General features: G+C 44.3%; 1 protein-coding gene across 8 annotated transcripts in view; it reads left to right on the top strand.

The window, feature by feature from the left end:
• The window catches only part of LOC149308021 (voltage-dependent N-type calcium channel subunit alpha-1B-like), a 170,986-nt gene that overhangs the window by 137,438 nt on the left and 6,936 nt on the right, over nt 1-26,612 (top strand). For 5 of the 8 annotated variants that reach the window (XM_089534922.1, XM_089534921.1, XM_089534919.1 and 2 more), the window contains 14 exons: nt 4,475-4,591; nt 5,019-5,084; nt 5,602-5,693; nt 6,873-7,023; nt 8,157-8,284; nt 11,828-11,924; nt 18,823-18,931; nt 19,197-19,301; nt 20,178-20,290; nt 20,403-20,524; nt 21,269-21,410; nt 21,850-21,960; nt 24,409-24,610; nt 25,282-25,484. In XM_089534922.1, coding sequence (XP_089391048.1) covers nt 4,475-4,591; nt 5,019-5,084; nt 5,602-5,693; nt 6,873-7,023; nt 8,157-8,284; nt 11,828-11,924; nt 18,823-18,931; nt 19,197-19,301; nt 20,178-20,290; nt 20,403-20,524; nt 21,269-21,410; nt 21,850-21,960; nt 24,409-24,610; nt 25,282-25,484 — 1,758 coding nt within the window. The remainder of the gene's footprint in view (nt 1-4,474; nt 4,592-5,018; nt 5,085-5,601; nt 5,694-6,872; nt 7,024-8,156; nt 8,285-11,827; nt 11,925-18,822; nt 18,932-19,196; nt 19,302-20,177; nt 20,291-20,402; nt 20,525-21,268; nt 21,411-21,849; nt 21,961-24,408; nt 24,611-25,281; nt 25,485-26,612) is intronic. The other 3 variants (XM_089534918.1, XM_089534917.1, XM_089534916.1) reach the window with 3 other exon arrangements.

Below are 26,612 nucleotides of genomic sequence, written 5' to 3'. Positions count from 1 at the left end.
ACCAAAATAATAATAATAATTCTGAAACTGGCATCTCTACTTTTGCCTGGGAATAAAAAAACAAATGTATATATTGACCATAAAGGTGTCTGTGAAGTGTCTCCGAATTTGCATTGCGATACGAAATGCAAATACTTGACTGTACTGTGTTTCCTTCCAGGTTTGTTCATTGTTAGAGAGGGAAAAAAAGTGACTGTTTGATAAGCATTTAATTTTTGGTCCCCGTACGATTTTTACTGCTTCTGGTCTTTGCTCGTCCGGATGACTCATTTTCTCTCTCTTTTTGTTTTCTGTTTGTCTTTTGTTTATTCCCTCCACTTCCCTTCCTGCTGCATCACGCCATCCAATGAACATACAATGCGAACAAAATACATATATCCATCTCTCCGTCTGTATGTTGCGCACCTGATGGTCCAAACCAATGCCACATCCAAAAATTGTCTAAACTCTCAAAACCTTGTAACATAACCTTGCCAAATATTCATCCATGACAACATCACATATAGGACACGGTTGGTTTCATTGAATTTTTCCCCTTCAAATATATATATCTATATCTATATATATCTATTATATTTCAGTTTCTTGCTTATTATTATTATTATTATTATTATTATTATTATTTTCCCTTCTCTTGACTTGTTTTGCTTCACTTCTCTTTTAACCTTGTTTGAGATTTCTGACTGCACCAAGTGGGGAAAAATCAAAAAAGCTTCCCTGTCTGTCTTTCCGCAATGTGGCTCATGACCGGATTTGCTTGTCCCCGCGTCTTTCGGTTGGCTACTTGGTAATTGGAAGCCAAACCACTGTTACCAGTAGTCGCCTTTACTCTTGTCTCTATATGAGAGGGGAAACTCACATCTGCATTCTGCAGTTAGCAGATAAAGAGGATATTTTGCAGGCATTGCATGCTGAGATGTTCTTGGAAGCTGATGTTTGCAGCTAGTGATGGCTAGCTTGTTGTTTGCCTACAAGTCGTTTCTGACAAAGCCCAACTATCATGGGGTTTTCTTGGCAAGTTTCTTCAGAGGCGGTTTGCCCTTGTCATCCTCGGAGGCTGGCAGAGTAAACCCTCTCCATGGGTTTACATGACTGAGCTGGGATTTGAACCCAGGTCTCCAGAGTCATAGTCCAGTGTTCAAACCACTACACCACTCTGGCAGCATCCATGTTAATGGTGCAGTGGATCCCCTCTGGCGTTTAGCTTGAATTTTGGAGAAGTGAGCCTGTTTTGGAGATAGAGCACCACACCTTGGCTACACATGTGACTATAACCAAGAAAGGGCGGAAGGAGTGCATGCCAGGAACATCATTTAATCTGATTTGATTTTTAAAGGAGCATTGTTCAATTTAATTTTATGTTTTAAAGAGCCAAACCAAAACAACTAAAACAACAACCAAGCCACAACTTCTGGAAACAGACGTGATTTGGAATACAATTGGGCACAAGAAATGCAGATGTGTTGAGTCGCCCCTCTGAGTGCATGCCATCCAATGTCTTGGGTCCCTTGGCTGGGAGATGGGTGGGCATTGTCCATAGGTTGGTTTGTGTTGGCTGTCTCTGTCGCTTGCACATAGCCGGGCGGAGGATAGCCCTCCAGGACTTCTCCCAATGTTGTTCAACTTTAATTTTCTAGGGCTACTTTTTATCTCTAGCTTCCAATGCAGTCGGGAACACCAGGCAACATTTGGTGGAGAGGAATAGTATATGTAGTAGTATGCGTAGCGATGGATGAAGGCTCTATTTTGGTCATTCATTTGGTGCTAAGACTTTTCTCCACTTTCCCTTCCGGTTCAGATGACTTTAGGTCCAAATGTCTAGCTCCAGCACCAAAACACTTGTTTGGGATGGATTTTCTCACCCAAGAGATATCTAGGCACCAAACCATCTATCTGGTGAAACTGTAAAGTTAGGCAACCAGTAAACCCTTTCATAGAAAGTAGGTCTACAGTGACATAAATATGGAAGTGGAGTGCCCTGAAGATGCCAGCCACAGATGCTGGCAAAACGTCAGGAACAAACTCCTCTAGAACATGGCCACAGAGCCCGAAAAAGCCCATCCAAAAGTTATCTGTACTGTTAGCTAGTGCTAATGGGAGATGTCACCCAACAATGCCTGGAAGGCCCCAAGTTGCCCAACTCTGCTGTGTAGGAAAGGTGGATATAACCATCATCTACAAGGAGATGCTTGAAGCTCTGACTTCTTAACTCATCCCCCTAAGTAGTCCTGGAAGATTTCTGTTTGACTCTTTGCATCTTGCTGTGAACTTGCTCGGTGTCGTCTCTTTGTTTTGTGGATATCATTTTGCTTTTCTCTTTATGTGACGACTTCACTCTTAAGGAGGTATGGGGTGGGCGCCCAAATCTGAGAGCTGCTTGCAAAAAAAGAAAAGCCAGGCAAGCCAAATGCATGTCGACGGTTGGTTTTCTTGAGTTTGGACAGTACTAGTGGAATGTCGCATCGCTGGCACCATCTCTGCCTGGCTGGCATTTGAAATCCGTGGCTGGAAAGAGCCATGAGCCTCGTGCATTTGAGATAGCAAGGCGTGTGAGGGGCAGCTTTCCTCTTGGCAGGCATCTGTTAGTTTCTTTTTAAACCATTGCTGGGTGGGAGCAGGCAGAACTTGGACTTGCTAAGCTTTGTCTCCAAGGCCTCTCTCTGGATGTGATTTCCCCCCCTTTGCTCTCGAGGAAACCCAGACTTTGAAATGGGGCTTTTGAGAAAGAACATTCCCTCAAAATAGGTTGCTCACGTTGCCTGTTCAGGTGAATTGGTTTCCCAACAAGCTACTCCATCAATAGATGGAGTAAGTGGGCTCCTTAACACCATTTGTTTTTAAAAAATGATGTTCGGGTGCCTGGTTTTTGATCAGGAGAAATAAAATACAGACCCATCCATGGAGGGTTGAGAGAAGTAGGTGACCACCCAAAGGCTGAGAAAATACCGAAGCTCAACTCTAGCATAGTTTAGAACCATGAGCTTTGAAAGGGCTCAACAACTATTTTAAAATCCATCCCATTTCTATAGGCAGTTTGTCCTGGCCTTCTGCCTGTTGTCCAAGACTGCATCCGCACTGCAGAAATAACCCAGTTTGGCATCACTTTAACTGCCACGGCCCAGTGCAATGGAGTTCTGGGAATGGTAGCTTTGCAATATAGTTTTCTCTGGTCAGAGAGCTCTGGTGTCACAACAAGCTATATTTCCCAGGAGCCATGGTGGTTAAAATGGTGTGAAACTGGATTAATTCTGCAGTGCGGATGGAGCCTGAGACACCTTATTAGAAGTCTCCCATTTGTTTCCATGGCCTCCATCCATGACTTCGGACCTCTTCAGGCGTTCACTAAAGAGGGCTTGGTTGTAAATCTGGAAGGATCTAAGTATATGTGGTCCCATCGTGCCTCTCTTACCAATGAGGAGGACCCTAAAGGGAGCATAGGTGGACCACTCCCTTGTGTTTTATGGAGTCAGCTATGTACAGTAGATGCCTATTACAAAACCAGTTATCAGCTCTGTAAAGATTTGCTTTTCAAAATGAGAATGTTTTAAACGACACAAAATGGAATAAATATACCTGTTCCTAAAACTACATATCGATCAGTTACCACTTCTAAACGTTTCCAAGGGAGCCAGTTCATCCCTTGATTCTGGCCAGAAGAAAAACGATCTGGAGAATGAATTAGGGTTTAGGGCTGCAAAACCAGCCCTTGGGGGTTGCTCGCCCTTGCCATCCATTTTATGTTAGCACATGTGATGGCAACTTCTTGGACTGCCCCGTGAGATTAGGATTAAATTAAGGTCTTACGTCACATAGAGCTCTGCAACCGTCACATTGAACCTAGTGTTCAATATATTTAATACATTAAATGTAGCACTCCACAGACAACATGGAGAATTGGGGACTGGAGCATGTTCCCCCAGCTCTCCTTTTCCCCATATTTGCAAGAAATCCCTCTTTGGTGAAAGTCTGTAGAAGGCTTTCCTCTTTGCCTACAGATGTTTGGGGGCAATCGCCTGACCCTTCTGTTATGGAAGGGGCTCATGGTTGACCTCTCTTGCCATTGTTTACAACTCAATCTAGGCAGATTTTAGAGATTTTTAAAAACCATAGCACACCCTTGGTTGGTAATATATCAATTTATCAGCTTTTCTTAATGTATGGGGAGAGGGAACAGGAATCCATTGGAGGGCTCTTTCTCAATCTGTGTCTCTCCCCTTCCAGCTTTCTCTCTCCAAACCCCCTTTTTTGCAACCTTCCCCGTAGCTGAGGGAGGGACGCTTATGGAGAGGGGTTTTCTCAAACATGCTGCATGTGGAGAGTGACCTGCACTGACAAATGTTTCTTTTGGAAGGTTTTCTGGTGGCCGATTTGCTGCTTAGAACGCGAATCCGGTAATTTTCTTTTCTTTTTTGCGGGCTTCGGCTTCCGATCCCCTCCTTGTCTGAAGGACACGAAACCCTTTTCCTCTCCGCAGGACAATTTCATCAACCTCAGCTTCCTCCGACTCTTCCGGGCGGCGAGACTCATCAAACTTCTCCGCCAGGGCTACACCATTCGGATTCTGCTCTGGACCTTCGTCCAGTCTTTCAAGGTGAGGCAAAGACACACCCAAAGAGATGTGGCTCCGCATCCCAAATGCTTCCCGTTGGAATGTCTTCTCGCCACGTTGCGGAGTTCTGAATGAACATGTGTGCAGCTGCACATCCATTATGCACAATGCGCACACAGTCATAGCTTTTCTCAAAGATGTTTGGGATCCTTAACTCAATGAGGTACAGATCCTGCTCCCATGCTCTACTGCTGGGCAATCCTCTTAAATATTGATATGGCCATAATGGGTGCTATTGGCCAATGCCTGTACCATTACCAGCACACTTCCCCGCTCCGCTTTCCAAAATCCAAGGATGAATTTTACCAGAAAGGAATGCATATTTGTGGATCTCTGTCCAGCTATAACCATGTAGAAAATGCATTGCCCTTGTGCCAGTATTGATGCTTCCCATTTTCCTCTCTTGCAGGCCTTGCCGTACGTCTGTCTCCTCATTGCCATGCTCTTCTTCATTTACGCCATCATTGGGATGCAGGTAAATGTGTCGATGGGAGGGTCTGGTTGCCATGTCTGTGGGGCATTGAACCAACCACAGGTTTTTAGTCTAAACTTTAAAGGAACTTTCCTGGAAGCATGGAAGCTTGGAATAAAACCCAGAGCAGATTCAGTGTCACATGAAAGTCACCAGCCACCAGCGAACAAAAGAAGTTAAATCTCAACTGGGTGCTTTGGTTCACTGTCTGTAGACATTGAGGTTCTATATAGAGATGGAGAATAGTGGCTATTGACAGACTCCTTCCCTTTCTCTTCCCATTCCTCCTCCAAACATTTGTCTAAATCTATCTAAGATGATGGATGCCACCACTACTTGTGACACTTAGGTAGTATCACAGAACAACTGGGCACAGATTCTGAGATCAGTATCTCTGCAGTATTTATTTGTCACAGCTGGGACCATTGTCAATTCTCTTTCCTTCCCTGTTAATGTTGGCTTCGTGTGATGCCAAAGAACCTTTCCTTTCATCGTCTTTTGTCTCCGTTGAACCTCCCAGGTGTTTGGAAACATTGCGTTGGATGATGACAGCTCCATCAATCGGCACAACAACTTCCAAACCTTTTTGCAGGCCTTGATGCTTCTTTTCCGGTAAATCCCTTTTCCAGCCTAGGGAGTTTTGAAAGGGTAGGAGGAGGTACCACGGGGATTTGGTCTTTGGACTCAGCTTTTCAGTCAAAGCCAGCAGCCGTTAATGCTTCAGAAGAGTGGACCGGGCTAAACTTCGCCCTTTTTGATAGTTCTCTTTGGGAATACTTTCAGCCCGAGATGTTCCATTGCCTCCTTAAGAGTGAAGGAAAGCTACAACTGTGATCGGAAATGCCCTTTTCTCTTGGAGAGGGGAAAACATTTGAAGGGAAACCTGGGGGACTCTTAGAAACATGTCTTAGTGCCAGAGAAATTGGCTGCAACCTTGAGATGCTTCTGCATCCACTTGAAATGATCCGCTGTGACAGAAGTGTGGGTGTATTTGTAAAGAAGAAAAACCTCTCCTGTTTCTCTGCCATCTTTTCAGCTTCCATTAAGGCAGTGTTTTGGATGCAGTGTTGTCTTGAAATGTATAAAAAAAAATCCTATGTCTTGATTTTGCATGAAAGCTTGGTAAGATCACAGCTGCGCATTAATAGTCTTGGTCAGCTAAATGGAAATGCTGTGTTTGGAGACAGGGCGCCTTCATTGCAATTTGTAGAGAAGCATCGAGCAGAAAGGGAGGAAAGGCTATTGTGATAGGGGCCAAAATGAAGATAATGGTTAGGATTTCAGTAACTTAAAATTTTCTGTTGGGCACTTAGAAATACGAATGCAAATGCAGCAAATGGAAGAGTTCTAGGTGTGGATGGTTTTCAGTGACGCAAAGCTTCATAAACATCATTGTTGCATGCAAAGTCAAATCATTGCACCACTTGCCACCTAGCTATGAAAAAGTCATCCAAAATTACATGGTGGTTCCAATTTAGGACTACTTCTGAGCAAAAATAAATGCTGTTTCCTGCATAGAAAAAAAATGGTTTCCATACAAACCAACCATGTGAGAATGTTATTTTGAGTATTGTGGATAGGCCTTGAAAACTCACTGGCATAGCGAGATGAAAAGCGCTCAAAGTATGTCCCTATTTAGTAACAGAGCACACACTTTGTGCGCAGAAGGTCCTAGGTTTCATCGCCAGCATCTCCAAGCAGAGCCTTATTTAAAACCGTGGACCGTTTCTGAAAGTCAGCGTTGGCACAACGGAGCGAGACTGACTCACATCTTCCATTTGTTGCCCGCAGGAGTGCCACCGGAGAAGCCTGGCATGAAATCATGCTGGCATGCCTAAGCAACCAGGCCTGTGACAAGCTCTCCAACCTCAACAAAAATGAATGTGGCAGTGACTTTGCCTATTTTTACTTTGTCTCCTTCATCTTCCTCTGCTCCTTTCTGGTGAGTCAGTCCATCTGCTTGTGTCCCAGTACCTTCACATCAATGAACCCTCACATCAACGAACCTTTGGGTACTTTTTTTGAGGCCAGAACTGTAGAACAAGTAAAGAATAACAGCAGCCCGTCCTGTGTTTTAGTACGAAGAGCGTGAATCGAATTGGCTCACTAAAAAAAAAATTGAACCAAGCAACACCTTTCTATAAACATCAGCCATTCAGCTCCCTTTTGGTGACGTTTTGCCACATTGCAGCAGTGCATTTGGAAAACACTGCACAAAAAGAATCTCGAAGCAACTCTAAATACGATGGCGTGAATACAGTATTTGGCTTTTTTTGCAGAGTTTTCTCAATAAAATGTGTGTTGGGGGAGATGCACATAAAAAAAGACAACATTGAGACAAGCAGCACATGTTCTGAAATTAAGTTTAGAGTTTTACCCGTATAAATTGGGACTGTGTATTCACAGTATAATTATAACATTTAGATACCACCTTGACTGTTATGGCTCCATCTCAAGGAATCTTGGGATTGGTAGTTTGGGGACCACTTACAATTCTGTAGTCCATTCTGCTTGAACTGCAGCACTAGAGCCACTTAACAGGGAAACCAAGCTTTGTCGGGCTACAAATCCAAGGATTTTGTAGGATGAAACCATGACAGCTAAAGCGACATGAGATTTCTGTAAGGATGTAATGTATCTACATTCTGAGATCGAGTAGAGGTGGGATGTAGGATTGAGCAAACTCATTGAACAAGAAATTGATGGAATTGGTGAAGCTATCTCAACCCCACAACCAAGTCCTAGCAAAAGGACAGGCATGGACTTTCTTGTAGCATCAATTTCTGGTAGACACAACCATACTTGAGTTTTGCAACAGCTACTCTGGGTTTCCCCCAAAGCTATCCAAGGTTCTGTTCCATCTGGTTTCTTGAATGTGAAACAGCTGAAAAATGGGACGTTTCAGCTTGCATCTTTCCTCCTCCTCTTCCTCCTCCTCTTCCTCCTCTTCCTCCTCCTCCTCCTCCTGTTTCCATTTCTGATTTCTGCCTCCACTCATTAATAATATCAGTTAATGTCTTTCCTCCTCCCTGCCCTCCGCCCGATCTCATCTCCCTCACCCCATCCCCTTTGCAGATGTTGAACCTGTTTGTGGCTGTTATCATGGACAACTTTGAGTACTTGACACGAGACTCTTCCATCCTAGGACCCCACCATCTGGATGAGTTTGTTCGCGTGTGGGCCGAGTATGACCCAGCTGCCTGGTATGTATAGCCTCTTGCCTATAACACCCAACTCCCGAAAACTGGCACTGTAATAATATATGTATTTATTATGCCAGGCACCCTGGTTAGATTACACTTCCATCCCATATGCAACTACACTAGTCTCATTAATCTTAGTGAGATATACTTCTGAGTAGGCATTTCTGCGATTCCAGTATTCAGCTTATGACACAGAAACCTGGGGAATGCATTCCTTCTGGTGGCTTTCTTAGTTCAGCTTTTGGGGAGGCTACATGTGAATTTTAGCTGGCCCTGACATTAGGCAGAGTGAGGTGGCTGCCAAAACAGAGCTTGGTTGCCATCAAAGTTTAGCATATTGCTAATTATTTGTCTGGTTTTTTGCATTTTTGACAGTCTGTGCAGCTCCCAGAACCAAATGGAGACACCAGACCCGCTATGGTTGTCCACCTCTCTTGTAAATAAAACAAACAGAAATAAGAGCAATTCATCATGACGTCTGCTAACCTGTACAATATGAGTAGAGATACACTGGGATGTAGTGGTTTGAGTGTTAGACCAGGACTTTGGGAGATCAGGGTTCAAATCCCTGTTCAGCCATTAACGCTTGGGCAAGTTGCCCTCTCCAAACCTTAGAGGAAGTCAGTGGTAAACCTCTGAATAGATCTTGCTGTGAATCATCATGATATCTTGCCAAGAATCATGATACCTTGCTAAGCTCTTGATAAGGATCATCGTGATAAGGAACATCATGATAGAGTCACTGTAAATTGGAGTTGATGATGTAAGAAAAAAAACAATGCTTTTGCACCTTTTTTCTTCTTTTCTCCTGGATGCTATTTGTGCTCATGCGTGTGATGGTATGAACCTTGGTGTGATTTTATTTGCAAGGTTTTACTGATGTGGTTTCAGAGGTTGGGGGAAAATTAATTTTGGGAGACTCTAGGTGCCCAAGTTTTCAGCGATCGTACTGGTTAAGAGATCTTGGGAGTTTGAAAAAGTACATTTCCCAAAGTCTTGTGCTTCTTCCAGTGGTTAAAAACCAAGATGGAATCCAATCTGGGCAGCAAATCCATCCCAACACTGTTTTATTCACATAATTTGGGAATAAGTCTCAGTGGATAACATTGGACCCACCACTGAGTGATCATGCCTAGAGACCCAACTTGGTGAAATGGGATCCAGCATGGCATAGTGCTTTCATGTTGGACTAGGACTCAAGGAACCCATATATTGAATCCACCTTAGATGGAGAAACCCATTGAGTGGCCATAGTCAAGTTGAACTCTCTCAGCCTTAGAGGGAGACAGTGGCAAACCTCTTCAGGGCTGATCTTGCTAAAGAGATAGCTTTAGGGTTACTGTAAGTCTGAAAAGATTCAAAGGCACGCAAAGGCAATAGGACATGCCAATGGTTGCTCCATCAGACAGGTTGAGTTGTTTCAATGCAGCGCAGAGATGCTCCTTTCAGGCTCAAAATGGAGGAACCGAAACCCAAGGGTTCTGAAATATGTGGATTTCGCATATGTTTCCAGGAGGATTGCAACATGCACACTTTGGGAAAGACCTGTTTCTGCTCACCTGTATTGTCTGTACTTAACAATGTATATATATTTGTTTCCATTCCAGTTGCCGGATACATTATAAGGAAATGTACAATTTATTACGCGCTATCGCTCCACCCCTGGGCTTAGGAAAGCAGTGCCCTCACAGGGTGGCATACAAGGTTTGGCATTTCAGGAAAACCAAAAAAAATCCCTGACAAGTGTATGATTTTTGACAATCTTTTTGCCTTGATTTGGACCCTTTTTATTTATTTTTGGCAAATCAAAAGGTCTGAATTGCAAAGGCAAAGAAGAGAGTAAATGGAATGTCAACTAACCTTTTGCCTGAACAGGAATGATTCTCCCCATGTCCCTTTCCCCTTCGATGCATCTTTACTCACGCACTCTTTTAATCCCACTGGCCTGGATATGGGCAGCCTTGTGAGAGAGTCAGCTTCTATATATATTTATATATGAATCCTGGGGTCAAGAGTGCCACTCCACAATTTCAGAGTCAAGCATTAAAAGCATGGGACCCATGGTTTCAATTTGCTCTGTTCAGATTTTAAGGAAGTTTTCTTTATCTCTTTATATCCCACTTTTGAGATTCCAAAACATTGATCTCGCTCTGGGTGCAAGAACTGCGCCATGGAAATCATTCTGTTGGGTAGAAGTAGGCAACGGCATGAGAGATAGGTTCGGACTCTGCCCTCCAGGCCTCTCTGTGGGCGACGGACCCTCCGATCCACAGCCAGCCCAAATTTCAGTTTTCTTCGATGGTCTCTCTCAAAATGGCAACTGGAAGTCGCTTCTCGTTGCCATTTTGAGAGGGGCTATAGATGAAAATGGAGGTACTTGGGGGATGCTGGGGGCTGTGTGGGTGGCAGTGTTTTTCAGACAAAATGTGACCCACAAAATGTGGAGGGCTGGAGATTTGGAGGACAGATGGAGGCTTCAGAGGTTGTACTCTACTGCCATAAAGGATACATGGCATTGGCGGGCAGAAGCCAAAAGCAAAAGCGGCAATTTCTTTCTCCCCACTCAACCTAGACCCACAGCTACACCTATTCTTTCTTTCTCTTCCCCCTTTCTCTTTCTGCTCCTCTCTTTCAGTTCTCCTCTCACTCTCTCTATCATCCTCTTCCCCTTTCTTATTCATTCTCTCTCTCTTCCCTCATTTCTTCCTCTTCCAGCATTTTCTTCCTCCCTTTTCTCTCTCTGCCCACTTTCTTTGTTTTCATTCTCTTCTCTCCCCAGTTCTGTCTCTCTTTCTCTACTTGCCTTCTCCATTCATCTTTGCTCTCTCTTTCCCTTTCTCTCTATCTGTTCCTTTTGTCCCAGTTCCTTTAGTCTTTCTCTTCTTCTTCCTTCTCTCTCAACCACAGCAATTTATGTAAAGGAGAAATAAATTAGACATTTCTGCACTTTTAATGGCCGCACCAGTCCAATCTGGAATTGCATCCTAATTTAGGATTGGGATTTGAATTCTGCAAAAAGTAAAACAAAGGGCAGAAGGACCGTTTTACCACCATCTCAGCTGACTGTCCCATAACACTCCCTACCAGCTCTCCTTGGCATGACAAGTATGACCACTTGAAAGATGCACACACAATGTGCGGAAATGCAGACAAGCCCAACCCTGACGTGACCCAGTTGTGGTTCCCAAACCTCTCCCTTCCCACTTGTTGGTCCGGCATCAATCCTTCTGTCCTGCTACTTCAGGAGGATTCAACCTTCTTTGTTTTTTTTTTCTTTTGAATTATTTCTTTATCAGTGAACAGATGGAAGGAGATATCTAAAGAGATGAAACCGGAGAAACCATCTGATTGAACCCTCCTCTTTGTTTTCTGTTTCTTCCTTGAAAACAAACAAGCAAACCAATTAACTGACCGATCTCTTTCTCTCCCTTTCTCTGCATTTCCTTTCCTCCCTGGTTTTCCTTTTCCTTTGTTTGTCAATGGTTTATCCCCTTCCTTTCTTCCTTTGCTTCTCACGTCCCATCCCCTCCATCCGATTTCAAGTGGGCGCATCAGTTACACAGACATGTACGAGATGCTGAGACACATGTCTCCACCACTTGGACTGGGAAAGAAATGCCCAGCTCGGGTAGCCTATAAGGTTAGACCATCTTTCCGGGCCATTGGTGACATTCATGCGTCTTGTGGCTAAGCTGAATGCCCTCTTTCGTCTTTCTCTCTGTGACATTTGTGGCTTCCACTAGGCTCTTTCAGATGCTTTCCTTGCCTAGTTTAGGGGTGTCCAACATTTAGCCAGAGGAACTCCCTGGCCTAGTCCAGAAGTGGCCATTTTTGTTCTCCATCCAATGGTATAATATTCCTCTATGAGACTTAATAGGGGAACAAAGATTCCTGCAAATGTCACAAAATCAGAAAAGGGGACCATGCTCATTTAAGAAAAGGGGAGTCCAACTTTTCTTCGTGCCCATAGTATTCCTTAAAAAGCAGGCACTCATCATGACTGTCCCCATAGCTACATCCCTTAGGTGGAATCCAAAAATCCAGGCAAATCTGGATTGATTCCCATCAACAAATCTATGCGCACAGTTTTCATTTCCTCCCACAGCTGGTCATTTGTGCAGCTAACAAATCTTATTTGCCTATTCAAGATAAGCCTCCATCTCCAAAATGCCATGCACAACGGCAGGCCTTGTTCACAATAATACATATTGTCACTATAAAAATTTGTTCTGGCCCCTGGCTTTTCTGAGTATCACAGCAAAGCTGAGAGAAGCTCATGCAGAGTGGCAGATTGCAACTGAGATTGTAGATGGACATATATAGATGGACATGCATAAGGGTTCCATGCGAAGAACTCTAGAACTCTATTACAGCTCCACTGTCATCAATCCCAGGGCTCACTGTGTCACTGCAGTCATCCCTCCCTCAATGGACAATCCATGGCTGTTGGAGAACAGAACAGAGGGAATTAGAGAAGCATCTCAGTATGTCCCCATATCTAGGTGCACACTGGGGACATCTTCTGCCAAGATCCTCTGTGGTCCTTCAGAAGTCTCAGCAGATGATGCCATCAGCTTGGGTCTAGTGATGAGAACATAACCAGTTGACAGTAAGAGTGGTTTGACAATGGAAACCTGTTGCCAAGAGATTTGGTGGAGTCTCCTTCTCTGAACATCTTTTAAAAGAGGCAAGATAACTGGAGATCCTGTATTGAGCATGACGTGGACTTGATAGCCCAGGAGGCCTATTCCAACTCTTATGATTCTATGACTCTACGATTCTAGGCCTCTCCAGTCCTCCCTTTCCACCAGCAATGGAATGACCATTGGGGACAGCTATCACTGTGACATGGTGGGTCTGAGGCTGGGGAAGGGGCATTGGTTGCTGCAGAGGGAGAAATGGAATACCAACCTCTGCAGTGACCAAAACAAAACTTACCCAAGCATAATGTGGAATTATGCTTGTGTATGCCACTAGCAGGATGCCAGTCATACTCACTACCCCTACTAATCCAAACACAGTGAGGGTAGGACTCTGCAACTCCTCACTTTCACTACAGTGCTGATTGTAGGACTGTAAAATGAAGAGGGTGGGCGTAAAAGACCATGTATTTCATTTTTCTCCAAGTTTGTTGGCACGCATACACATGGTAAGCGTTTGGGAGGGTCTCCAACTCTTCAGAACATCTCAGGAGGACAACATCTTATCAGAGGGTTGTCTTTAAGAGGTCCAGAGGTTTTTAGGGTCATCATGGTATTGTTGCTGGTGGCATTACCTGCAGCAGAAATTGTGGGTAGACTTGCCTGATAGCTGTTGGGTGATAAATGCAGTCATCTGATCCCTGTGAGTTTGACACCCCTGTTCTAGTTCTTAATGTTCCACCCATCAGCCATTGCAGATGTAGTGCCCATTCTGCTTGTTTCGATCATAGTTCGGTCATTCTGGAGGGATCTCAATTAAGGCAGGGGTCACTCCCTTTCTTGGCCATGTGGGGAATGAGTCAAAGGACAGTGAAATTTAAACTCCAGTAGCAGCAGTAGAGTAACTTCTCTTGGGACATTTTTGTCAAGCCACAAGGCTATACTCAACTAGTGCCCTATGTAAACCTTTGGGTAGCTTTGGTTATGAGTGAACATGGCACCGGGAGAAGCAATTCTTCCATCTTAATTCCACCCTTCCCTCACAGTCTTCCTTTATCAGTAATATGGTCATGCAGCTAATATTGTGCATGATGAGTACAGATTTTTTTTTCTTAAGTAGGAAGAGCTATTGTCCTTCTGTACCAGCGAAAACAGCTTAAGAAAATTCCCACTAATGCCTCTTTTTGTGTCATCTCTTTGCAACTCTGCCTCCTGACTAATCCCTTTTCGATCTCAGGATAAGGATGGGCTGGAGCAGGGTGGCCTTTTATTAATTAGTCCTCAGCTAATTAGAATAGGCGGCCCTGGAGGAGAAGGGAAGCCCTTTGTTAAATGCAGGTGACGCCATCGGAGCGCCCTTAAATAAGACTCTCCAGGGAGAAATGAGATGGGACCGTCACTTGACACCACTTGAGTCCAGGGAACAATGAACCCGTTCATGGATATTTGTTTGCTCCAGATAAGGATTTAATTAAATGGGAACATTATGCTCTGCTCTTAATGTTGGTTTCTTGCTTCTCGACATTGCAGACATTGCAAATGCCAATGAATTTGCAATGGTTTGCTGAGCATAAGCTAAATCCCATCATCAAGCCGCCAGTGGTATTCACTTGGAAAGTCCTCCTGTAGCTGCTGCCTGAGAACATGAAGCAATTGGGGAATAAATACACCTAGGAAGCAGGGGAGCATAAATATTTCTCTTAAAATCTCAAATCCCTTGCTGAGCAATGGATATACAGTCTGCCCTCGCCGTATGCAAATTCCAGCTTACGCATGCGGTGAGTGGTGAGCGACAAAATGGTGCATGCTCCAGAGGCACATCTGTGCCCCCATTCAATTAAATGGGACTCCAGCATACGCAAAATTTGCTTTACACGGGATGGGTGGTCCAGAACGGATCCCTTGCGTATGGCAAGGGTGGACTGTAGCTACATAGAAGCTTTTTGTTGGTTCCACTTTCCTGTGATTCCAAATTCTCTTTTCCCCAGTGAATAGTCCAGTAGGATAAAGCCAGCATGGCGTCATGGTTTGCGCATTGGACTGAAACTCCAGCAGTTGCTGGACTGCAAGAAACAGAACATGTACCTCAATTTGTACAATAATGAGGAGTGTAACTACTAGGGATGGAGATGATGACATTGCCCCTCCAAATAAGAATTGTTACCCCGACCTCAAAGTTTTCCTTCAGGATCCAAATTCCTTGACTTGCAGAGAATGAGACATGGAAAGTTGTTTGCACCTAAAGCTCTCCATTGTCCCTTTTCACATTCCCAGGGCAACTTTGCCTGTCCCTTTCTTTGGATACTTAAACCGTCTTTATAAATGCTCAGTGGAAGTTTTAGGTTACCGTACGGTGAGGAATTTAGGGACTGAAGGAAAATTTCCTTGACGGATGAGATTCTTGCTTGAGAGAGCGCATTTATTTTGCTCACCCAGTAGCCCCATCTCTGGTCCACCACCATCAGTCTCCATGTCTTAGGGCCATGCATGACCCCAAAGTAGCCAATGCTTACTTCCACTCCCTTTCGAACAGAGTTATTCTGCTTCTGTGCCTTTTCTGTTCCTTTGTCACTCTTCTCTGTTCCCCCTCCCAAACCAAAAGTTGGGACTTTTATATTGTTGGGAGGGAGTTGGTGCTGCTATCCTTTCCTATCCAATCCCTTCATCATTTCAGAAGAACCGGGCTGCCTATCAGGGTTTCTCCCTCTCTCTTTGTCTAGCAACCAGCTTTCTGTGTCTACATGGTATTTCTCTTCCATGGCTGCCTTATGGGCTGCTTTCTTTCCTCCTGCTTGTTTGATCACCCCATCCTTGTGTAGATGTGTGTGTGTGTGTGTGTGTGTTGACAGTCACCAGTCCTTCCACTATTGCCAGTGCATGATCCCGTTACTTGCTTGCTTTGAGGTGCATGCGTTATTATCTTTATGGCTTGGTTCTGTAGGACCACAGGAGAGCTGCATCCCAGATAATCATTGGAGGCTTCCTAGAGATGATCCTTCCCCCTGCATCACTATTCTCAACATCTAGCTTTACAATCGGGGAAAGAATGGGATTGTGCAGTCTGACTCCATCTAGCATCCGTTGGCTCCAAATAACGTAGAAAGAAGGCTCAACACATGGACACTGATACATGAAATTCAAATTCCTGCACAATTGCAGAAGGTCCCAATGATGTGTGAAGCCCCTGTTGACGTCTTCCACTCTATACACAATGAGGGGAGGAGCAGGGAGGGGGAACACAACATATTTTATATAGGGAGAATAAGGCTCATATCCTTGGAAATGAGAGGAAGGTTGCTGAGCTAGGTGCACCTGGCATTGGTGGGCGTCCTTGTCCCTTGCAAACGACGGTGTGGATTTTATCCCTCGTGCACTAGCGTGGGACATTGTAGTCCTCCCAGAGTCACATTTTGTTGCAATGCAGAACTGGAAACACAGTGGATGCATTCTGCAGCATTCTCATCTGGACAGCTGTCAAACACTGAAGAAATGCAATTCATTTGAAAGGTGGACACCGGAAGAGAGTTCTGCAGAAACTCTGGGCTGCTAAAAAGAAAAACGAATAGATCTTAGAACAAATCAAGCCAGAAGCAAAGTTGACTAAACTGAGGAGGTCATATTTTGGACATATGAGAGGTGATTCATTGTGAAGAAGATGATAATGCTTAGCAAAATGGAAGGGCGGTAGGAAAAGATGGAGGTTGCACGACAGGTGGCTGGATTGAAGGAAGGAATCCACAGCTGTGACTTTGGAAGTCCTGTGCTCTTGAAGGTCTTTTATTCAGAGTCAACTTGATGGCAAATAACAACGAACCCTTAATTCAGTACACTAACATGACTGAATACAGAGGGCATCAAAGCCAGATGTTAAGAATGAAGCATTCAGTCCCTTTGCCTACATTCCTATCAGAAATAAACTGGCATGAATTCTTTTCACCTACCCCTAGAGCTGGAATCCTCTAGTACATGGAGATGGCTTTTTGCAGCCCTGAAATATCCCCATATTTCATGAACAATTAGTTCTACATATCATAAAACACGAAGCTGCTGCTGGTGATGTAGCCCTAATAGCATTATCCCCAGCAAGAAAGTTTTGGCTCTGTGACTCATGCTCCAGTTTTCTGTCGTGACTGTTCTCTGGACAAGTTCCTTTCTTGACGGCAAAGGTTTCATTAAAGAATCATCACAGTTATGTTGCCTGCGGTCCATCCTTAGCCTCTCCTCCAAGCTGAGAAGGCTTTTTATGGCAAGAATATTAACAAGCGCTGCTGCTGCTGCCACAGTGATGGAAGTTGCTCGGTCTTGCCTCTGGCTTTTTCATCCTCTGAAAGTGGAATATCAGCAAAAGAGTCTAATTGGAAGCAAGGGACGTGGCCACTCTCCACTGAAGACTTTCTCAGCTCCTGCCTTGCCTCAGAGAGCTCTTGTACCTTACTATGGTTCCACTTGAACTGCCATAGTTGCATGGTATGGGATCCTGGGATTTGCAGTTTGGTGAGGCACTAGAACTCTCTGACTGAGACTTCTAAATATCCCTCTCTAAATGGCAAACTCCAGGATTACATAGGATTTTGCTGAGGTTCACCTTTTGGGTCGCCATAAGTTGGAAACGACTTGAAGGCACACAACAACAACATCTATAGACACACACATATGCACCATTTTTATTCAAGTGAACCAATGGTTTGGAGGTGCGCAAGAGCCACAGGAATGTTGCTAGTTCTTTCTGCTCTCGCACAGGGGCTGAAAAATCTTGCAGCGGTTGGCAGTAATTTTGTTGAGGACCACAAATCCCAGGGAGGATGGAAGAGCTTTGTGCATTTTCTTTCCATCCTTGCACAATAGTCAGCAACCAGGTGGTGAAAGGACAACCCAGTGGATAGATCCCAAAACATTCTGCTGTTCTCATAGAGATCTTAAGCATCTAAGCATCTCAAATGATTAGTGCAAAAGATCTTCTGGGTTAATAGACTTAGTAGCTGGTTTTCCAATATCCACCTGCCCCCAGTCAACAAGGATAGAGCTCTCCTGTTTCCCCAATCTGTTTGTCTTCCACTTCCATGCATCCTTTTCTTTTGTCTACTCATCCCCTTCCTTTCTATCTCACTGAAATGGATTCAGTGGGATTCTCTTAAGTTTGAACTATGGGGTTGGATGGAGCAGCCTGCAATTGTGCTACTAACCTTTCCTGTGCTGATGTTCGGGAAACTAGGCAACCTCTGGTCAGAATTTATGATTAGGGATGCAATGGTTCATTAAGTTTCTTCCTAAAGGAACCGACAAGTAATGTGAGCAATTTTCTTTGGGACGCAAGGACATCTTTGAAAAGCCCGCAGTGTTTAAAATTGCTCGGTCAAAGTTCACTCCATGTTTGCAGTTTGGGATTCATTCTGGGCGAAATTTGCACTTGGTTGTTGCAGAGAATAAGCCCCAAACTGCAAATAGATTTTGAACAAGTGGTTTTCAAAGATGTTTTCAAATATTCCCACCATCTCTATTTATGACAGAGGAGGAAAATGATATTCCCGTTCTCCACACCAGGAAATAATCCTGAATCATTTAAAACAATTTCAGAAGTGGAAGAAGGGGCAATTATTTTGCCTGCTGTGAAAAATATAGGAGGCAACCCACAAGAAGTTAAAATCAGGTTAATATTTGAGATCTTATAAATTTTCAGTGCATTTGAAAGAGGGGCAGAAGATAGCCATGGATCTTATTCTTTGTCAATTTAGTCAGCAGAGGAAAGGTTAACCCTGTAGACCATCAGCTCTTGATATCTTTTTCTTTACTTCTGGGGTGGTGGAATAAGAAAAAAGCCAGTCTTTTCTTGGGGGAACATGGAGTTTGGGAGGGACGAGGCGTTGGCTGGTGTTGATGGGAAACCTGTCTCTTCCTCAGCGTTTGGTACGAATGAACATGCCAATTTCAAATGACGACTTAAGTGTCCACTTCACATCCACGCTGATGGCCTTGATCCGGACAGCTTTGGAAATCAAACTCGCATCAGGTGAGATGACCGTGGAGGAAGACCTGATGTTTTAAAATGGGGTGGAGGACCAAGCGGGGGGAGAGAAATCGAGAAATGACCGAGTGGCGATGCACAAATATGTTACCTTTATTTTCTTCCACATCAAACTGTTGGAAAAATCCGATAAAAAATGAGCCAAATAAATAAATAGCCACCCTATTCTTTCCCTGGTGGCGGGTGATTCTGATTCTGTGTAAGGGAAAACTATGCCCTTCTTTAGTGCCTCTTGGCCTTTCCTCCACAGGAATCCTGCAACACCAGTGTGATGCTGAGTTAAGGAAGGAGATCTCCCTTGTGTGGCCTAATCTGTCCGCAAAGACCTTGGATCTCTTGGTCCCACCTCATAAACGTAAGTGTCCTGTAGCCTTCAACGTGATTTTTTTTTGGGTCGGGAAATATTTCCAAAGAGAAAGAGGAGAGAGAGAGAACAAAAAAGGTAACAAATGCAAGATTGTTCCTCCATCCCAGCTCCACAATAGTGACAACCCATAACCGCAATATGAGTGGCCCAACTTGACTGAAGTTCAGAGAGCATCATGTACCATAGAAGAAGATCAACGTCCAATTTCATCTGTTTACTTCTGCCTCACTTGCTTTTCTTTTGCGATTCATCTTGTTGTCCTCCTTCTCTTTCTTCTTTATACTTGGTACACTATGGCTCTTCCCTTCCAATGCTGTTGTTTTTATTAAAAAGAAAGCCTAGATAGATCTCAGTAGCAGGAATGCCTGCTTTGCATGCAAAACATCCAAGGTTCAATGCATGACATTTCCGACAGTGCTGTGGGGCCTAAACTATGAGTAGCAATGGGGGCATTAGGCAATGGCCCCAAACAAGGTATCTATTTCTTCACTCACTCTTTAATGGAAAATGAGACCAGGATGGGTGGTAAATGTTACCAACCTTGGAGGAAAGTAGGGAAAGAAAGACCAACAGCCCTTCTCTGGGTAGCAGAATTTTTCTGGAGAGTAGTCACAGTGCCAACCCGAGTACCACTTCTTGAAGTTACTATTACTATAAAGACCATCAAGATTGAAAATAGATATAGCTAGTCTGATGGAATGGCTGCTAGCGAGAGAACAATGAGGGAGAGCCAAGAGCAGCAGGTGTTTCATGAGAGGTGATAGAAGAGTCCTGCTTCTTTCCTCTTCTTGGTCATTCATCATTTCTGCATTCTCCTTCTTGGCCCTATTAATCTCTTTTTTGCTTGGTGTTTTCTTCCTCCAGCAGAAGCAATGACCGTGGGGAAAGTCTATGCAGCCCTCATGATCTTTGACTTTTATAAGCAGAGTAAAAACACGCGGGATCCTTCTCATCCGGCCGCTGGAGGCCGTCGCCAGGTAAATTCTCCTCTCCTCCATCCTGTGGCATTCTGGGCATTTGTAGTTTGGTGAGGCATGAAATACTTCATGATAGCTGCCATAACTCAGTGCCTCTTCTTATGTCTTGCAGACCGGGACAGTGTCTCTCTTCCACCCGTTGAAAGCAGCCCTTGAACAAAGTCAACCGTCAGTATTCCCCAATGCTTTCCTGCGACAAAAGAGCTCTGCTTCGCTAAACAACGGAGGTGCCTTGTGAGTAACCTGAAACATCTTGTTCTGTTGGCCTTGCCATGCAGCTGGGGCTATATCACTAGGAGCAGGAAATATATCCACTTTTCCATACCAAAGAACCACAAACCCTATACCCCCAAAAGCTAGGAAGTATACAGTTTTCTATCTTAGCATCTTTGCTCATTTTCATTCTGCAAGGATTTGGTCGTCTTATGTTGTTTTATAATGAGAGTAGACAATCTCAGGCTCTGGGGCCAAATCCATCCATACTGTGATCCAACAAAATATTGTGGGTTTCCTCATATGGCCATTTTCTAATGTTTGCATATCCCCTGCTTTCCAAAAAATTGAAATGCCAACAACATTTCTGAAATTGCATTTGGTCCATGGGATGAAAGGCATTCCTCATCTTTGCTTTACAAGAGATCACCTTCAAGTCAACTGCAATCTGGGGTGCATCAACACTGTGGAAATAATGCACTTTAATGGCTGTACCTCCATCTTATGGAATCCCGGGATTTGGAGTTTTACAAGGTCTTTAACCTTCCCTACAAAAAATTACTGGTGCCTCACAAAACTACAAATCCACAAATCCCAGTAATCAATAGGATGGAGCCATGGGAGTTAAATTGGTGTCAAAGTGCATTATTCCTACAGCGCAGATGCACTTCTTATTGATGATCCATGGTTGTTGTGTTGCAAGTACCCTAACATATTCCTCTCACATTCCCTGTGTAAATTCTCGGTCTCCCCCTTTTCTGACAGGCCAACGCCGGTGGTTGGAGGCATCAAGGAATCTGTTTCGTGGGGCACTCAACGGACTCAGGATGTGTTTTATGAAACAAGGACACCAGCTTTTGAGCGCGGACGCTCAGAGGAAATCCCCATTCAGCAGAAAAGCAAACAGGTGAAGACTAAATGTGATGAGTGGAAGAGGAAGAAGGGAACTCTCCTAGGAGAAATTTCTTCCTTTTGGGGAAACATACATACATACCGTCAAACTGTTCAAAATGCATTGTCCATGCTTACCGAGAGACTTGGTGTTAGGCATGTTCTCCTTACCTACCATAAAGTGTTGGGTAATAGGTGTGATGGGTTATACAGTAGAAACAGCTGTTGCTGAAACATGGTGATCTCAGGCACAGGTGCTGAGATAATAATGTTAACACTTGCTGTTCAGATCTGCCAATAAACGTCTTTGGACTGGATCTACAGTTGCCGAATAAAGGTGTGTTGAGTGTTAACTACTGAAGCCTGGATGTCTGAACTTGGTGTCCTGCCGGACTTGACACTTGGTTGCAAAGGCCACCCTTAAACAGCTATGGTTCTGTCTCTGTTTCTCTCAGGGAGTCGAAATGCAAGAGATCAGCCCAACCCTGGCCAACGGTGAGCATCAGCCTGGCCTGGAGAGCCAAGGGCGAGCAGCTTCCATGCCACGCCTGGCGGCTGAAACTCAGGTGAGCATGGGTGGCTTAACTGGCCATGGAAGACTGACAGCATGTCATTGATTCAGCCCCTTTCCTCTTCTTTCTGTTTGTTTCATCAGAAAGGTATTTGCCTAGGAGTTTTCAAGGGATATGTATTGTAATAGGTTACTTGGTCTTTTCTGTGGCAGGATCTTCAGTTCCCCGCCCCAACAATACAGATGTTGAGTCTGAGATCTAGTAACACTAAAGCAAGAGGCCTCAGATCATACTTTCTGGTCAAATGTGTTTACTTATTATATTTAGTGTCAGTCTTGGTGGGATGGTTCTGCAACAGATTCTGTTGGTGGGCAGTCATTGACTTCCTCCAAGGATGACATTCTTCTGGGATTTATCCAGCTACTTGCTGAGTTGCACGCTAAAGGGCTACAGTTCTTTTGAGCATCCTAAACATGTCATCTGCAAGAGAAGCTCAAGAGATTCCTCTTTCCCCTGCTTTCTTGATGTAGCCTCAGCCATCACTAGTGCAACTGAGTGTAGTTAGATACTTTTCTTCATATCTCTCACCATCCCATCATTCACACATTTTGAGCAACTGTCCTCTAGATGTTGTTGGTTCACTTCATTTTCACTTCAACCATAACTGAATGCCTTATTTCCATTTACAGATGGAAATCTAAAGCAGGGGTGGACAACTGCTTGGTCCAAAGGATCAATCCCCCCATTTACCTCTTCTTGGGCCACCGCTAACACCCCAGCAAGCCGAAATGCCCCTTTCCCTCTGCTGTCCTTCTCAAAATGGTGACGTCACATCTCTTCCTGTCTCCATTTTGAGAGGGATTGCAAACGAAGGTATTTGGGGGGTGGTGCTTGTGTGAATGTCATTGCCAGGCTGGGCCAAAGAAGTGGTAGATGGGGCAAAGAGGGAAGGAGGCTCTCTCACAATTCCACAACTGTGACCCCACCTCACCCTATGTCACTCATTGGCCTATGAGCACAGGGGTGGGAACTGTGTGACCTTCCAGAGGTTGTAGAGCTGCAACTCCCATCACTCCATACACTTGGCTGTGCTGAGACGAGTTGCTAAGAGTTGCACTTCAGCATCATTGGAAGGGCTCTACAATTCTCTCACTGTCCTTAGAAGCTCTCAGTGATGCTGGGTGGTTACTCTAAGATCTGATCCTTCATCATATATCGCTCCCCAAAGTGTATGACGTGAGCAAGGCCTCCCTCTAGAGATGTTTGAGTTAATCTGGCGTAAGACCATGCAATGTTGTGTGTCATACAAATAAGTGGTCCCCACTCTTGGCCTTCCATCTTGTTCCATAGATAACATTGGACTAACACCCATTTCTGTCTCTTGTCTCCATCCACTCTCCCTTCCTTGGCCTGTTTGTCTGATTGCTCTTTTTCTTACCCATTCTCCGATTCCTTTCTCACCTTCCGCCTCTCCTCGTCTTCATCATCTCATCATCGTCTTCTGCACTCCCACTGTGATGTCTGGCAATGGCTGTACTGCTTCCAATCTTGTTTCTGTCCGGATTGCTTCCAGAGGAGCAAAATGCGGTCACCGGGGCGTTACCTGGCAGTATGTAGCCTGCTTGAACTCAGTTGTATCTTCTAAAGTGGGCTTGAGGAGTGGTTTGTCCAATAGCAGTTAATCCTTCAGTTGTTTTTGCTCCCACATCTTGGATGGGAGGCTTCTCTTATAATGACATTTTTGCAGCATAACCATGTCTGGCTTACAGTTGCCATGATTCACAGGGTACAATCCTAAGAGATCTTTAGTGACAGCAGGACCATAAGAGTGAGGCTTGTGGGCAGATGTATCTGGGATGGATAAACATGGAGGTTCCTACCAGAGCTCTGTATGAAATATGGAAGGGGTTGAACTGAAATGGTGGTGACAAAGGGATCCCAGTAATACTCTGTTGTGAAAAGAGCTACATAAAACAGAGCCAACCCTGCCCTTGGGGTGGGAGGCACTGGAGGGTCACAGGCAGTGATCTCAAATTATCCAACTGTAGCATTATTTAGTGTGTTATTTCTCAGGTATTGTTGGACATCTTTCTCATGGAGGATCAGTATGATGTAGTGGTTTGATTGTTGGACAACGACTCTGGGAAGACCAGGGTCTGAGTCCTTGTTCAGCCATTAAAACATTTATATTTGATAGAGAACAAGGTAGCTTTTACAGTGTTGCAACAAGAGGACACCGTTAGGTGGTCTTGAGCAAGTCAGCCTCTCTCAGCCTCAGAGGATGGCAATTTATTCCTCTTAAATACGTTTTTGCCAAGAAAATTCTATCATTAGGTTGCCATACACCAGAGTCACCTTGAAGGCATAACTACATCATCCTCAGGACAAATAGTAATGACCGGTAGAAGACAAAGTCCAGTAATATCTTGGAATCTAAGGTTTGGAAGAACTGGTGTAATGGTCCTCTTTTCTCCTCCATCCTAATCCCGCTTTTGTCCGCAGCCCATTCCGGACACGAGTCCCATGAAACGTTCCATCTCCACGTTGAACCCACAGCGTCCCCACGCTACGCACCTCTATGAACATTCCCGACCAGCTGAGCACACCCATCACCATCACCACCATCGCTGCCACCGAAGGAAAGTGAGAAAAGAGAAGTCGGTGGACAAACCACCCAACCACTTGGCTGATGGTGATGCTCCAGGTGAGTAGAGTTTCTAATTTTCTTTATTCTATTAATTGCGTTCCTCCAACCAAATCCTTCCTCCTGGGAGATCATGGTTCTCCCACCTATCCTTCTACAATAATCTTTGAGATAGACTAGGCAGAGGAAAAACAATAACAATCTCCAAGATCATCCATTGAACTTTATGATGGACTGAAGATTTCAACCCACATCATGGTACTGATATCCTTATATGAATTCCTAGACCATGAGCTCAGGTTATTAAGAATCATAGAACTGGAAGTGATAGGAAGGGTAACTATTCAACCACCTACCAATGCAGACATCCACAGCTAAATCACCACTGAGATATAGCCACACAACCTCTCTTGGAAGCCTCCAGTGAAAAAGAGGCCAACACCCCTCACTGTCAAACAGCTTTTACCTTGTCTTTTGTGGGAATCACCTTTCTTATGATTTGTCTCTTGTAGACTAATCCCAACATGGGTAGCTTCAAGGAGAATGAACGATAGACCCAACCTGTAAACTCCTTGGTTCTTGTAAGATGTTTCCATGACTGGGGAGGCAGATGAAACATATATCTCAGAAGAACAACAATGGCTGAGTTTAGTCTCAAATATGACAAAATTGGAGGCATGTTGCAGGGCACAGACTGCTTCACTCAATGGGTTTCTTTTTGATTTGTCAAGCAGGTGAGACTGCATCCAAAGCCAAGAAACAGGAGCGGGGCCGGTCCCAAGAACGGAAGCTTCACTCCTCCTCTTCCTCTGAAAAGCAGCGCTTCTACTCCTGCGATCGATATGGGAGTCGAGAACATTCTCAGCCCAAGCCATCAGATCGCAGTAGGCCAACCTCCCCCAATGGCGGGCAGGAGCATGGGACACAGAAACAGGTGAGAATCCAAGACCAGTCTGCTGTGACATGGAAAGGGACCTTGTACCTGCTTCCCATGGATGTCTAGGTGCCCCTTCTACCAAGAGAGTTCAGGTCTTGAAGATCCTTTCCCCCTGATTCTTGTGGAGCGGACGGATCCCAGTGAGACATCATTGTTTTGAAAAATATGTCCGTACATATATGTTTTCCTTTGTTAAACATGGTTTGTTTGTTTGTGAGAAGCTTGGCTCGTGCTTGATGTATCATGCTAATGATTTCACTGGGGGTCATCCCTTGATCTCATGTTTTGGTCACGAAATTGCAGGGCCTGAGATGGTCCTAACTTTACAACCTTCGTTCTGTCCCATTTCTATGTTACTCTCTAAAGTGTTTCTTTAAGAACATGATGGGCATTTGGCAAAGGTACAGGGTTTGTATCCACCCCACCAAGGGACTATACTCAGGCCACCCCTTTTTCAATATTGGAAATGATTGGCAAGTCCCTTCCCATTTTGGAAGAATATTATTTGGGGTTTACAAGAGGTTCCCTTTTGACAAAGTACTCTTTAAATGGACAGCTGGGCTCTTTAGAGATATTTTGGGGGGTGCTTTTGGCCATTTTAGGTCAATTCTTTTTTGGGGGAGTCAAGAAAGGTGCAAAATTTACACATGGCATAGAAGACTGCAAATAGCATTTCTGCACAAGAATTAATATTTCTGAGTCGAAATATTATTTTGCATGCAGAAAATGCTATATTTCCTGTGCAGAAAAGGTTGCTTTTAGGCAAAGCAACCATGTGCAAATTTTGTGCAGAATGAGCCTTGAATTCTGAATAGTTTTCAAAAGCTGTGGTTTTTGAAGACTTTCTCACAGCAAGAAGAAAATTGCCAGAATTATTCATTGCTATCTTTGAGAAGAGACTTAGAGAATAATTGTGTCCCTACACTTAACACAATGGATGTTTTTATGCCACCCTAAACGACATCTGAGTGTTCGGAGATGTTTTGTATCATCCTGAACATGTCTCATCTCAACAGGGAAGCAGAGTTGGGGCTAATGAGTATTTGGATAGAAGGCCACCAGGGATCACTGTTCCAAGAAATCATAAATCCTGAAATGTTTGAACTGCTTTTACTGCTAGTCGCT

This window comes from Sceloporus occidentalis, unplaced genomic scaffold (assembly GCF_023333645.1).
Source record: "Sceloporus occidentalis isolate IW3139 unplaced genomic scaffold, rSceOcc1.0.p SCAF_8, whole genome shotgun sequence".
NCBI classification, from domain to species: Eukaryota; Metazoa; Chordata; class Lepidosauria; order Squamata; family Phrynosomatidae; genus Sceloporus; species Sceloporus occidentalis.
The sequence above is the reverse complement of the archived record's forward strand: the minus strand, read 5'-3'. Positions and strand labels throughout refer to the sequence as shown.